We start from the raw sequence: 15,462 nt of genomic DNA, 5'->3' as shown, positions 1-15,462 counted from the left end.
AAAATCATAAAACTGAATTCAGTAATACAAATCTTAAAGTATCTTTTAAAAAGATCCTAACTGGTTATGCTAGAATTTTTAACATATAATACTGTCAAAATGTTACTGAAATACTCTTAGATTTCTGTTAAAATTCCAAGTCTTATTGAAATGTAATATTGAGTGCTAATTCTGATTAACATAGATTTTGTGACCTCAGTATTCACATCAAAACCAGTTATTTCCTTCGACAGCATAGCAGAACATTGTACAGTATTACTAAGTAGATGGACTAGACAGACTATTTAGAATATCTATTCTAAATAGGTGGATTTCCTAAACTTTGTAGTTTCTTTTTTTAATCTGGAACACACGCCAAATAATGTAAGTACTGACTGCTAATTTGGATTAAATGCAACCTAAAAAAATTCTTCCTTTCAGACTAAATTTCATTATTAAGGTACTGTAGTTTGTTAAATTTATCAGCATATATAGTAAGAGGTACATTATAAAAGTGTGATGAGAACCCTAATGTTAGGCCAATAATTTATTATGTGTGATTTACTCCCAAAACGCTAATATGTGGAAATCATCAGTGTTAAATTACGGGACTTTAGATAAGGTTCATAAACTGTCACTATAAGAAGTTGACAGTACCTTATTAACAGTAAATACTGATACTATTTTGAGCCTTACAATAAAATTTAACATGGGCTCCAGAATGGTGACAATATTCTCTATACATTTCTACATACTGCAAAACACAGTTTTCTATAGTATGAAAAAACAATTAGGATATATTTTTATTTATTAAATGATTCAGTTATTCACTTGTTTATTCAGTGAATAAAGGATTATATAAATGAAAGACACTAGTTATTTGCCTTCAGAGAGCTTCCAGTCTAGTAGACACGACAGAAGAACACTGGTAAGAGCAACACAGGATTATATATCAAACACATGCAGAGGATGCAAAACAAATTCAGGTTTAGGGCTCAGCAAAGACTTCATGAAGGAGATATTTGAGAGAAGTCTTCAAGAGTTGAATTTGATTTATACATGTAATAAAGGAAAAGAAGAGTATAAGAAGACTGAAGAGTATTAGAACACTGGGATTCCAAGCAGTCTGAAAGGCTAGATTACACATGTGACATTACTAGGAAAAAGAAAGCAAGCTGGACTGTGGACATTTATGATAATGGAAAATGGAGCCCCAACCATGTATCTGAAAACCTAGAAATAGGGCTTCAAATAAAATGAGCTAGCCTTAAGTACTGGGTAAACAGTGTTCATACAGTTTCTTAAACATTAAGTAAAAGTGTTTTTCAATCTGACCAACTTTATTTTTTAGAAACTAAAAATACTTGTTTTCTAAACTTCCCAGGAGTTCACATATCAAAACATGATGGATACTGTTAACATTTACTCTTTTATTTCTCTATTTGGAGCTATGCTATAAATAATTTCTTAAACAGTTGTGTTTTTTTTTTGTTTGTTTTAATACCTGAGGTTGCGAACTAGGGACCCACAGGCACTACTGATAGGTTTGACTGCACAGTGGTGTAGTGATTGCTTCCTTGGGTTTTTAACTGAATTGAAGTGCATTAAGGCAGAATGTGTGCACCTCAATTTCCTACCCTAGCACTCCCTAATGACATACACCTGTCTTAATTCACAAATAACATGTTCCCTTCCTGGTTTCTATATACATGAACTGAATTGCTAATATATTTACTTGGTTTTCAATTTAGGCAATATCTGAAAATGGATAACTGGTAAGTAAAGGTTACTAAGAAATCTGGGGTCTTAAATATTATTTTCTTTAAAATCCCCTATTCTTATTTTCATAATCACTTTTATTTATAAAGGCTCATAATGGCATTTAAGTAGCCCCACTGACTTATGTGTAACACCAAATCCATGTATTTTATTCCTAGAAAGCCACAGGAACACTTGTCCTCAGGTCAATTTACGTATTGAACATGGTCAAAACTGGGTCATCCATGGTGTTTCCAATTCCAAACAACTGCAGCAAAGTAAAAGGAGCTAAAGCAGGAAAAGAGTGTCAAGAGTGTCACAAAAGTGAGATAAAACAAACACAATAATGAAACACAAAACAGAAACTAGAAAATGACAGAAATCCAAAAAACCCAATAATGAATGCTTGGTATAAACCATTTAGTGAAAGAATAAATGGTTAAAACTATAGTCAAACAAAGTAAGGTAAACAAAGATACGAAGCTCTTTTGTTCTGGGTAGAAAATCTGTCTCAAAGTTGTTGCTAAAATGAGTTAACTCACCTATACTAACTATAGGTCTCAAAGTACTTGAAAAATTATATACATACCCCAAGTTCATCTAAAAACATGATCATACGATGTTTGTTACTTTTGATGAAAGGATTGACACCTTCCATATAGGGCTCCTAAAAATATAAAAATAAAAAGCTTACTATATGCATCAGAAAACAAACACTGTCAGATCTATATAATGAAAATATTATAGGTAGTAAGAATTCCTATAAATCTATGACCATCTGTAGCAATATGTTTCGTGAGAACTGATCATGCAGTGGCAGTATTTTCATTCTAATATAAGAAAACAGCTATACTAAGGAACTGGATGTAGTCCCACTTGTTTGTTTCCCTTGCCTGAAACAAACGAGAGAAAAAATACTGGTGTGAGCATTGTCCAAAATTTTACTGCCTATATTTTTTACTAGGAATTGTATGGTTTTAGGTATAACATTTAAGTCTTTAATCCACTTTGAATTTACTCTTTGTGGCATAAGGGTGGTCTAGTTTACTTTTTCTGCATGTATCTGTCCAATTTTCAAAACACAATTTATTGAATAAACTATCTTTAGCCCATTTTATGTGCTTGCTTCCTCTGTCAAATATTAATCAACTATAAAGTTCTGGGTTTATTTCTGGGCTCTCTATTCTGTTCCATTGATCTATGTGTCTGTTTTTATTCCAGTAGCAGGCTGTTTTGATTACTACGGCCTTATAGTATAGTTTCATATAGGTAACATGATTCCTCTTAATTTTTTCTTTCTCAGGATTACTTTTGCTATTTCAGGCCTCTTAGGTGGTTCTATATAAGATTTTGAAATATTTGGTCTAGGTCTGTGAAACACAGCATTTTAATTATGTTAATTTTTTCCTACTCATGAACATGGTATGTGCTTCCACTTACTCGTATCTTCAGATCCTGTCTTCAGTGTCATAATTTTCTGAATACAAGTCTTCTATATCCTTGGTTAAATTTATTCCTAGATGTTTTATTCTTTTTGAAGCAATTGTGAATAGGATTGTTTTACTAATTTCCCATGGGGCTACATCAAACTGAAAAGCTGGTACACAGCAAAGGAAACCAACAAAATAAAGAGACAACCCACTGAATGGGAGAACATATTTGTGAATACATCTGATAGAGTGTCACTATCCAAAATTTATGAAGAACTTATAAAACTCAACACCAAAAAAACCAAATAATTAAAAATGGGCAAAGGACCTGAAGAGACATTTCTTCAAAAAGGACATACAGATAGTCAATAGACATATGAAAAGATGCTAACATCACTAATCATCAGAAAAACACAAATTAAAACCCCACAATGAGAGAACACCTCACACCTGTCAGAATGGCTATCATCAATAAATCAACAAGTGGTGGCAAGGATGTAGAGAAAGAGGAACCCTTTTGTCCTGCCAGTGGGACTGCAGATGGGTACAGCCACTATGGAAAGCAGTATGGAAATACCTCAAAAAATTAAAAATGGAACTGCCTTATGACCCAGTGATTCCACTTCTGGGAATTTATCCCAAGAAACCTGAAACACTAATTCAAAAGAACATAAACACCCCTATGTTCATTGCAGTGCTATTTACAATCACCAAGATATGGAAGCAGCCCAAGTGTCCATCAGTAGATGACTGGATAACACAACTATGGGACATTTACACAAAGGAATACTATTCAGCCATAAAAAAAAACCTTTATCCTCTGCAACAGCATGGATGGAGAATGTTGTGCTTAAGTGAAATAATCCAGTCAGAGAAAGACAAATACCATATGATTTCACTCATATGTGGAATCTAATGAACACATTGAACTAACAAAATAAGAACAGAGAGCAGGCTGACAGCTCTGAGTGGGTGGGGGAGGGGTGGCTGGGGTGAACAGATGATGGAGCAAAAAGGAAAAGGGACCTATGGATGGGAGTGTGGTGATTATGGGGGGGAAGGAGGTTTAAGAGGGAGAAATGGTCATGGGAAAAAATACAATAAAGAGAAACTATTTTGGTGAAAGAATAAATTCTGGAATGAGAACAAATCAGAACACAAAACCTAGCAGACACAAATTGCTTATGTGGTAATTTATTCAAAATAATTACTGATAAGCTATTTGTCAAACACCAAGACAAACATGGGCCCCACTCTGAAGTTAGAATCTAGCAGAGAATATAGGGAATTAAAATACAGTGTAATTAAAGGCTGCAATATGATTCAGATACATTCAAAAGTTAAGCTATATATATATAAACTGCTCTTCATACTAAAATCTTAAGCCTATTTGAAAGTATGCTATGTTGTAAAATAGGAAAGGGTTAGTATTAACACAAGCTTTCCTAAAATCAATAAAAAATTCAATAGATGAGATAAAGACCTCACTGGTCAATTCCAAAATAACAGACATGAAAAATCAGTTTCTCTAAGATTAGTGAAATCATAAAACAGTAACATCATGCCTATCTTTCATGAAGACAGGCTGTGGAGAGCAAAAACTCTTCTAGGTAATTTTATTCCAAAGTTAGCTTAAGGAAATAACTGGATGAATTTGAAAGGAAGTATATATATATTTGTTACAGCAATATTTACAATAGTGACAGATTAGAAGCCATCTAAATACCCAATAGAGAACTACTTAACATCTATCTACACTGACAGCATACTAAATAATCATTATGAACAATAAAACAGTTATATATTTCCAGGTAAAGCAAGAGGTTTGTTACATATTGAAAAAAGGAGTTGGCACAGTATGATCCCTACCAGAATATTAACAGTCCTTAGGCTGTCGGATCACACGTGGGTGTTTTACAAGCTCGTCCAAGTTTTAAAATTTATAGTGAATGTTGACTGTGAAATAAATTTTTAAAAATGTATTGGAGTGCATTTAAATATATGGTGACTGATTTTTATATTTAGAACTGGGAGAATCTGAGTATATTTGAAATTGAAGATACAGTCTTCTGTAATGGCTAAAATAAAAATTTTGTTATTAAAATGCAAAATCAAAACTTTTTAAAAAAAATCAACATACCAACAAAAATATAAACTGTATAAAATACCCACTGTTGTGAAATTTATTTAAGCTATATTTTATTATTTTAATTATGTCAAAGTTCATTCATAAATGTTATTTTAAAGAATCAATGTTTTTACCTTAGCTCCAAATTCCACAAGATTTGCTAAGTTCTGCACAGACTTAGCCACTAATATCAGTGTTCTTGCAGCAATAGGAGATGGAGAATCTACAAGAGAATTGGGTGGAGCTAATGAGACCAACAACAAAAGTACTTCCAGGTAAAACTATTATAAGTTTAGGACTTTATCAATTTCTTTACTGTTAAAAATACTAATGTTCTCCCATTCAGAACTCATAATTTTTATTATGACCTGTATAACTCAAAAGAACTTGAGATAAAGGGGGAGATAATGAATATATTTATCAGTGCTTCTAGTTTTGTGAAAAGGTTACTACAACAAGACTCAGCAATTCCCAGTACCTCAAAAGGTTTAATCTTTTATCTCTTAAAAAAACTGTCACTCTATACACTCTCTGTGACAATTCACAAAGCTAATTTCAACCCACTCAGGTTAGCAATTTGCAATCTGAGCAATTCTGTGCTCCAGACCTCCACTGACCACAAATAATTCATGTTAAAGCTCAATAACAAAGATAAAGTCTGGTACCACTGTTCTATTTTTAAGGGAAAACATGCAATTTAATACACTTTTAAAATATTTTAAAGATTAGTTAGGAAACAACTCCTTATAGAATACAGACAGTAGGATGTAAATGAAAAATGTCTGCGGCTATTAAATATAAGCCCTGAAACATAAGATATTTAATAGTAAAAACCAATAGGGAGTCTGACTGCCAGATTTTAAATTGTACTCTTTGTATCTTAAGCTGCTAAACTATAAATAGTATTGCCTAACAGAGTTCAGAGGCCAACATTCAGATTAAAAAATTTCTCCAAAAGAATTCTAAATGCTTAATTTTTAATAGACCATAGATTTAACCACTTCAGTAGCGATAGAAGACAACAACAGAGATGGAATGGCTATTAAGATACTCCTTCATATTCTTTTTACAACTTTGAGCTTCAAATTATTAAGATAAAAATGGTTCAGGTTTGCCCTGGCTGGTGTGGCTCAGTGGACTGAGTGCCAGCCTGCGAACCAAAGGGTCACCAGTTTGATTCCCAGTCAGGGCACATGCCTGGCTTGTGGGCTACATCTCCAGTAGGCAGTGCTCGAGAGGCAAACACACATTGATGTTTCTCTCCCTCTCTCCCTCCCTTCCTCTCTAAAAAAACAAAATCTTTTTAAAAAATGGTTCAGGTTCCTTCTTTTAATAATGGTTCATTATTACTTTCTTAATATCCCAAATCTCAACAATCTGAAAGTCATTACACAATGGACGTACAGGTACTAAAACAATCTGGTTTACTGCAGTTAAACGTGGCTGATTATATAACTGGTGGCAAGAAATCTCTAATGGAAAATGTCTAATCTCTAGAGAGCCACTTTCTTTTTAAGTAATCACAGAGCACTACTGCAACTGTAGCACATGAAAAGCTCTTCTCCCCAGCTTGAAAAAGCCACAATGCAAATCGGAAAAAGTCATCATAGTAAGAGCTTGAGATACAGGTAGAAATGGAAAAAAATGGTATGTATAGTATCTAATCATACCATCTCAAGCTTCAGGTGTTAGATGGGAAGGAAGGGTAAAAGAAGCAAAATGGCAGGGAAAGATAAAGTAGCAACAGGAAAGAAGAAGAAATGGATGGGTGCTTTGGAATATTTCATACCAAGTCTCATAACTGTATATTTAAAAAAATCAAACTTAAAAAATCATGTAACCTTACTGAACAGAATCAAGTTTTATTCTAATTTTTTAATTTCAAAATTTATCAAAAATTGATTACCTGAGATGATATTAAACATCCGTGGATTCAGGATGGCAGGGCAGATAAGTCGAAGAAAAACAAAACCACTGAAAGGGAAATTTTTTTTTTTTTTTTAGAAAACTGCTACATTAAAACAAAATTTTCAGTACTCATAGAACCATGAACTTTGAACTAACATAGGAAACCACAAACACAGCTTTAAGAAAAGAGTATCCTACTTTAAGAACACATGCATCTTCCTTTTAAACATATTCACTTTTCCAAATTTGGGATTTTAAATTTGGGCAGATTTATACTGTATCTATAGTATTTACTGTCTTGGCTACGATTTATTTATACTAAGCTAGTAGTACATTGAAAATTTAATTTGATAAAGTACTGTCCTTAAAAACACTAAGACTTTCTGGAAAAACTATTGGAGCACAAATAAACCTTTTTATGGATACATAATCCTGGAAGGTCCTAAAACTGATCTCTGTCTTTCCATCTTTAAACAGAATAACCCAGTCAAGTCTGTTATAAATTAAGTTGGTACTATTGATTCTGTTGACATGCCATATAAAAATAAGAATCCACTGTACTAGAGAAAACAGTGACTCCTTGATAAATGAAAATGTATACAATAGAATGCTGAAAAGTTTCTATGGCCATAAGGAAAAAGACATCAGGCTTTCTTAAGTAAAAAAAGTTCTCAAATTACAAAATAATAGCAAAACAAAAAAAAAAATAGTGTAAAAGAACATAGCTTAACAACATTAGCATATATGACTTTACCTGCTAATTTTATAAGGAAAAATGTATATGTAAACTGCAAGCTTATTTAGCTTTTTCCTAGCCTGACAAGAGACTATGTTGTCATGTAGACACTTTTTTTCAATTTCCTTTTAAGAGGAATCCATACTAATACTAGACCTCTTATTTGCTGCTTATTAAGATAAGCATTATTCCCAAAATAGTTTATAATATTCCTTCCAGAGACTAAAATAAGCAACATAATTTTTGTTCTTTATTAGAGTGGATAACAAACTCCTCAGCATTTACCTTCCAAAAATAGGACAGTTTGCTAATTTGGGACTCTTAGAAAGTGAATATGCTACTTCCTAACATTTGTTGTAATCAGAATATACAACAACAATTATTAAGTTTTTAAATTTGGGCTTATTTTAAATTTATGAAGAATCTTGTAAAAATTTTACTTGAACATATTTCCATACTTACATAGGTCGTAGAATCTGAAATATAACCTGGCAACATCAAACCCTAAAAGAATTTCAGTGTGCAAATCTACTTTCTGTTTTAAGAGTGATACTAGGTACCTACATATATATTTAAAAGCTTATTAAGTGCAGAAATGATCGCCTTCGGCATAAATACTCCTTAAAACACCCTATGGTATTAATCCACATAGCAGAATTTCCTGCTCTGCTTGCTTAATACATACATGAAGCCTGTCTAGAAAAAGTACAGCCATTGTCAATGTAAGGAGAATGGTTTGGGCGACATCAATATAACCTGGCAGCCAAAGAAAGTGGACTGGAATGTGCAATTGTGAACAATGACAATTTCACTGTACTAGTCAGTGGGGACAGTAGGTGCTGCTGAGTAAGCATGTGTACTATGTGGCCATCACATTCAAAATGACTGAGTAGAACAACGAATCTGCATCAAATTTTGCATTAAGCTTGAACGTTCCTCCATGGACACTATTCAATGATTCAGAAGGCTGCAGCTATGGGCAACTGGTGATTGGCAGCCTCATCATGACAGTACCTGCCCACACAGCATGTCTCGTGCAGAATATTTTTGTGAAACTTCAAATCACGCAGGTGACTCAACACCCGCCCCCCACCCCCCGGCACAGCCCAGATTTGGCGCCCTGCGACTTCTGGCTTTTTCTAAAACTAAAATCACCCTTGAAAAGGAAGAGGTTTCAGACCATAGATGAGATTCAGGAAAATATGATGGAGCAGCTGATGGCGATGGAGAGAACTGGAAGATGGAGAGAACTGGAAGGCCCCAAGGGGCCTACTTTGAAGGGGACTGAGGTGTCACTGTCCTACATACAATGTTTCTTGTATCTTGTTTCTTCTTCAAAAAATGTCTCTGTTTTTCATAGTACATGCCTGGATACCTTCTGGACAGACCTTGTACTTGTTTGAAACTTAAGTTTTTAGAAGTGTTAATTCACATCACAAATATAGCTGTGCTGAAACATGCTTATGGTTCGTCCACAATGAAAGCCAAGAAATACAGAACTTAGAATTCTTAAATATTTAAGGCATTATTCTAAGATTTTTATCTGTAAAGAGTAGGCACTTCTAAAATATTTAGGTTGGGGACAAGATGAACACACATTTTCAAAATTAACTGGATGATATTGGTGTTTTTAGTGGCTGGCTAATTTTTTTTATGGGACATAACATGACTGGAAGTATATGTTCTACATAATAAATTGTATCATTATTAGACTAATATATTCTCTGATGCTTTTTCACTGATTTCCAATTACTTGAATGGCGTGGGGGTGCTTAACAAAAGCCAGCAGTAATATTAACAATATCAGATTGGGTCTTAGAAGTTTAGTCTTTAGTTCTGTCTTAGCCACTAACTTTGCAATTCCTCCTAATGCCCTGCAACAGGAACACTGCAACACAACTTCAGAACTAGAGGATCTGGTTGCAGATTAGTCCAGAGTCACAGAAGTGTTACAAACAAATCAGTATCTAAATGGCTCAATTATCACTCTTTTTCTTTCCTTTCTTCCTCTCCTTCATTTCTCCCTCCCTTTGTCTACAGATATGTATGTATATGCATATGTGTACATCTATATGTGAATAAAGAGTACTATAAAGTTAGCTACAGATTTTTTTGATTATATAACTTTTAACTTCATTCTATAAAATAAAAATCCCAAATAGTTAACTGACTGTAAATGAATATTTAAGTTTTCAGGAAATGCAAAAGATATCTAAGTAATCTCACAGTAACTTCCAAAAAAAACAGACCCGCAATAAATTAAAGTTTAGGAGCCATCTGAACTCACAAAATTTTCAACAGGGCTCCCAAATAAAAGTAAAAGAAAAAAGTCTTTAACAATTAGCCACTTGACTCTCTGCGTACTATATACAGTGATGTAACAAATGAACTGCTCAGCCTTACCTAACAACTCTTGTTCTCATGGTAGTATTTGTAGGCCACTTGCGCTGAACAGATTTCTGTAAACACCCATAAATATATCTCAGTGTCCTGCCAAAATAATACAGTCATCTCAATACAGAAAACAAGTGAAAATGCTGACCTCATTATACCCAAAGCTTATTTTACCAAATATATGATATTTTAATGCAACTGGTCTTTTCCCCCAAAAAAGTACTTGGTTCAAAGTAATGACAAAATCAAATAAGCTTTCATCATTAATTCATTTAACCAATTTTTTACATTTACTTTGGAAGAAATCTTAATCATTTTTAGATTACTTCTGTATTAATGGAAAATATGAAAAAAGTATTCGGATGATGCTATAGAGATAACCTCAGGACAGTGGAAAAGGCTGTATGTTTTAGAAGTACAAATTTTTAAAAAGTGCAGACACACAATTTCTTTTCAAATTAAAATTTCACCACTTACGGTGGAAGTATTTCTGAAGCCATGAATATTTTCTCCACAAGCTCTGAAAGTATGTTCAATAAGTGTGCTAAATTAGTGTTCACATCTTCATTTTTTTCTAACTTTGATGGACTTAACTAGAAGAAGGAATAAGTCAATATAAATGAATCTTGGCAATGACAAGCACAAATGAATCAAGGTAATCAAACAGTTGTTTTCAAGGATCTCTCTTTTTCCACTTTCAATCTGTATTATTCTTTTGGGAGGAGGTACAAATGGGAATTTTTAAGTTGTTTATGCTATGAAACTCCTTGGGTTTGTTAACATTAATTCCCAATTACAGTTGACCAATGAACAACACTGGTTTGAACTGTGCACATCCACTTATACTTTTTTTCGATAAATATCTGTAGTTTTTGATCCGTGGTTCGGAGTCTGGATGCAGAGGGCCAGTTGCATGCACTGACCTTATGCCATTTTATACAGGGAATTTGCACATCCACAGATTTAGGTATCCACGGGGGTCTTGGACCCAATCCCCCACAGATACAAAGGGGCAACTAAGTTTTGGGGGAGTCAGAAGTTATACACAGATTTTTTTTACCATGTGGGGTAGGAGCTGGGGGGAGCTCCTAAACCACCCCCCCCGGGTTTTTCAAGATTCAACTGTACTCAATTGAAGAGCAAGCTATGATTTTTCAACAATTTTCAGTTGCTTTGGAATTAATTCCAGTATTAAAGTTCTCTTCATTTACCACATTTTACCACAGATTTTTACACAGACTTTAAATATAGTATTAACTAAAAGACAAAAAAATCCAGCTTTAGTGGCCACATAGTCACAAATATACTAGGAGTTTTTAAATGGGAAGATCATCATACTGTTATTATAAAATATATCTTAATTTTATTTGAAGAAAGGATTGGCTTTTCTCCATGAGATATAACTTATTGACTAATAAAATACTAAATGTGCTGAGCAGAACCACGAACCTTTCTCAAAACTTTTCCCTTGAAATGTAAGTTTTCTGATCTAGAATCAATAAAGTAGATTTATGCCTAAATTCCTCAGCCTGGAGCCAGCTGCACCCAGACACTCTGCAGACTTGCTGAATTTCTGTATCCTTTACTGTTAAGACCAACTGTGGCGTTACCCCAGGTTTTCAACACTAGATCTTCACTTTATTTCCTTTAAATTAATTAGTAAATATTGATAACCTAAGGCAGAATTAACATTTGACAGCTCCTAGTATACATTATCAAAAGCAATTTCTTATTAATTTTGTATTAGATCTACAAATACATTTAATATCTTCTGTAGTTGATCTACCTTCAAAATAAAATGAGAGAATACCCATATAAGTGAGATTTATGTTGAAAGTTTATTATGAATTTACAATGCATCTTTTTTTATGCTTTTGAGAGGATTCTCATACTACCCCTCCCTCCAAAAGAAAACCCTGCAAACACAAACCTAAATGTTATCATGATGTGCTACACAGAACTTACCTAGGTTATACAGCAGAAGTCTCTGATAATCAGAGACTTCAGTGTATATTATTCACACTTTTTGAAAGTAGCATATACTTCACTATTAGTACAACAGGAGAAATAATATTTTTATGAACTTCTTGTGCAACTTGAGGTTTTTAATCCAAAAATAAAATTTTAAAAACATCAGCTTTACATTTTACAAATTATAAAAGATATAACCACTCTGATAATTTTAGAAAGCTAATATATTTTCCTTAAAATGCAATTAACTATAAAGCATTACCTATTAAAATATGCTCTTTGCTCAAATACTTAAAACATTAAATTCTTACCTCACAAGACTGCTTGCTTTCCATTATCTTTAAAATGGAGTCTTTCAAAGCATGATGAACAAATTGTGTAGCAGTGGCTTTCATATACTGCTCCATCAAGGTGCTTGCAAGTGTTGTGGCTCGAAATAAAGTAGTGGCTTCATCTACATGAATATATTAAAAGACTATCTGTAAAGGATTGTACTAATGTGAACCAATTAGAAATTAAATGAATCCATTTTTCCCTAAGTCATTTTTCCTCACCAATTATAACCATTTAAGTATGTTTACTTGCATACAGCATTAAAGTATTTATTATAATGACATCCTGTATTTCTATACACTTAACTTTTCAAAAGGCTTTTATATCTATAACTTCTTTAGATCATAAATAGGAGAAGGGATTAACACTACTATGTTCATATATAGATTTTTTTTTTTTTTTTAAATAAAGGGCTTAGAATCGTTAGGTGACTTGTCTAAAAACAGTAGGCCAGTTAATGACAAATCTAGGACCAGAATCCAGCTTTGCTATCCACTGAGCCCACGCTTTGAAAAAATCTGAGTTAATTTCCAAATAAAAATGTAAAATCCCAATATAATTTATTAGCCTAAAACATGGCTACTAACTTTTAATAAAGTCCTAAAAACCACAAACATTGCCCAGAAAACATAATCTCAGTGTAAAATACATGTCATCACTTTATCTTTCCAGACAAATCTATATATTTTTACATTTTCTATGATTAGGAGGGAACAGTTTTAGATTTTACAGTTTATTTGGAGAAGACTAGAAACAAGCACTGTTACTGAGTTAAAGTGCTGGCTGGAAATGGCTTATTCTGACATGATTTGTAAGCTGTTACAAAGCATTATGTGCCTAGCTATACTGACTGGGAACTACCCATCTGTAGAATCTAGAAATACAATTTGGCTGACACACAACTTCCATGCAATGACTAAGAAAGCAAAAAATAAACAGGAGAACATGGCAGGTATACCAAAATATTCTTCATAAAGCACCGTGAGCCATTGATTTGGACTCACTCTTTTTTTCTTTCTTTCTTAAATATATATTGATTTTACTTATTTTTTTAAATGTCAACATTAATTATAAAATATTAAAAAAAATTTAAAACCATTATGAAGTCTCAGCAATTAAACCAATATGACACCAGCACAGAAATAATCAAGTAGATGAATGACATATAATGAACATTCTAGAGACAAATGTATATATCTGATTAATATATGTATGATTAAGTTGATATTTCAAATCAATGGGTAAAATAAGGCTTATTAAACAAATGAGGTGCATAGACCACTATTACTTGAAATAAAACACATATAAAGCCCTATTTCACACATTATACAAGAAATATTCAGGTGAGTTAAAAATCAATATGTAGAATCTAAGGAGTTTTAGAAGAAAATAGAACTAATATTTTTCATGACCTGAAGTAAAATATTCAATCCCAGAAGCTACAAAGTAAATATTGACAATATGACTATATTAAACATTTAACTATATAGTAATATACATATAAAAAAGTTAAAAGACAAGGAATAGAAAAGTATTTGCAACACATCTAAAACATGGTTAATAGGTTTTTTGTTTCTTGGGTTTTTTTTTAGGAAAAAAAGTTCTATAAACCTTTAATCAATAAATGGGTAAAGAATACCAAAAAGTCATTGAAAGCTTTAAAAAAAAAAAATAGAAATAGGCAAGAAATATACTAAAACAGGTTTAGTTTCAACAAATAGTAAAGGAACAATTAAAATAACATTGTCACAATCAGATTAATGAGTATTAAAAATATTGGTAATATCAAGTATTGGCAACTCTGAAAGGAACTGGGTATTCATAGAAACTTCTTCATCTTAAAGCAGTCCCTTTGGCATATTTTGCAGTGCAGGTTTGGTGGAAGTGTACTCTTTTAGCCTTCTTTTGTCTGGGAAACTCCTTATTTCACCTTCCATTTTAATTTAATTGAGAGCCTTGTTGGGTGAGCAATCTTGGTTGCTGGACTCACTTTCTTATGACTTCTAATATTAATTTGCCATGACAGAAACTTGTTATTAAAAATACCAGCCGCCTGTAATATCCAGCATAAGAATCAGAACTGATATTCTAACTAATTTTTAATAAAGGAAAACAGAATAACTTATTTTGCAAGATGATTTAACTCTTTAATATATTCTAAGATAGAATCCACATATACTTTATATGTAAAATATAATTGTTGACCAGATTTTTAACACACTAACACATCCATACTATACCTTCCATGCTTATTTCTCTGTCATTTAGTGTACATAGCAACAATGATTCAAGCTTTTCATGAAGAAAAATCCTCAGTAGGATGCTAGCCAGTAGTGTTCGGTCCTGTCCACACACATGTGATAAAGCATAGACTACATGAAGCTCCTTTTGCAGTATAAGCTAAAAATGACATCAAGAAAGATTGTTCAAAGTACACAGCATTGGGCATTCTCAGTGAGATTAACTGAAAATATGTTCTTTTACATTCTTAGGAATATGTGCTGCTGAATAAATCTATTTTAAAAAGAATGAGATTGTAGCCTACATATCTTTGTCTCCTAAGACCAACCTCATACTACCACAAGGCTGTTCAACCCCCTCTGCCAGTCAGGGTGCTACTGCACTATGGAATTACTACATTTAACTTCACTGATCTTCTATTAAGTGCTAAGTATTTCTGTTGCTGTGATCCAAAATAGTTAGACTGGATCCTGACCTGTGTGACTGAGTTGGCTGGTTGTCATCCCACAAAGTGTAAGTTTACCAGTTGGAATCCCCGTCAGGGCACATGCTAGGGTTTCAGGTCGGTCCCCGGTTGGGACATG

The 15,462-nt window shown here is 33.1% G+C and overlaps 1 protein-coding gene across 3 annotated transcripts in view; it reads right to left on the bottom strand.

Annotated features, from left to right (window-relative positions):
- RASA1 (RAS p21 protein activator 1) overlaps positions 1-15,462 on the bottom strand; it is a 111,194-nt gene that overhangs the window by 5,946 nt on the left and 89,786 nt on the right. For 2 of the 3 annotated variants that reach the window (XM_054578571.1, XM_054578570.1), the window contains exons 17-23: positions 14,878-15,037; positions 12,616-12,758; positions 10,811-10,926; positions 10,343-10,429; positions 7,202-7,269; positions 5,430-5,518; positions 2,327-2,404 (exon numbers count right to left, since the gene is read on the bottom strand). In XM_054578571.1, coding sequence (XP_054434546.1) covers positions 2,327-2,404; positions 5,430-5,518; positions 7,202-7,269; positions 10,343-10,429; positions 10,811-10,926; positions 12,616-12,758; positions 14,878-15,037 — 741 coding nt within the window. The remainder of the gene's footprint in view (positions 1-2,326; positions 2,405-5,429; positions 5,519-7,201; positions 7,270-10,342; positions 10,430-10,810; positions 10,927-12,615; positions 12,759-14,877; positions 15,038-15,462) is intronic. The other variant, XM_054578572.1, reaches the window with a different exon arrangement.

The sequence above is a fragment of the Pteronotus mesoamericanus genome, unplaced genomic scaffold (genome assembly GCF_021234165.1).
Source record: "Pteronotus mesoamericanus isolate MK-2021 breed Mesoamerican mustached bat unplaced genomic scaffold, CSHL_Meso_final contig_50, whole genome shotgun sequence".
Classification (NCBI taxonomy): Eukaryota; Metazoa; Chordata; class Mammalia; order Chiroptera; family Mormoopidae; genus Pteronotus; species Pteronotus mesoamericanus.
Note: the sequence above shows the minus strand (reverse complement) of the source record. Positions and strands in the feature narration are given on the sequence as shown.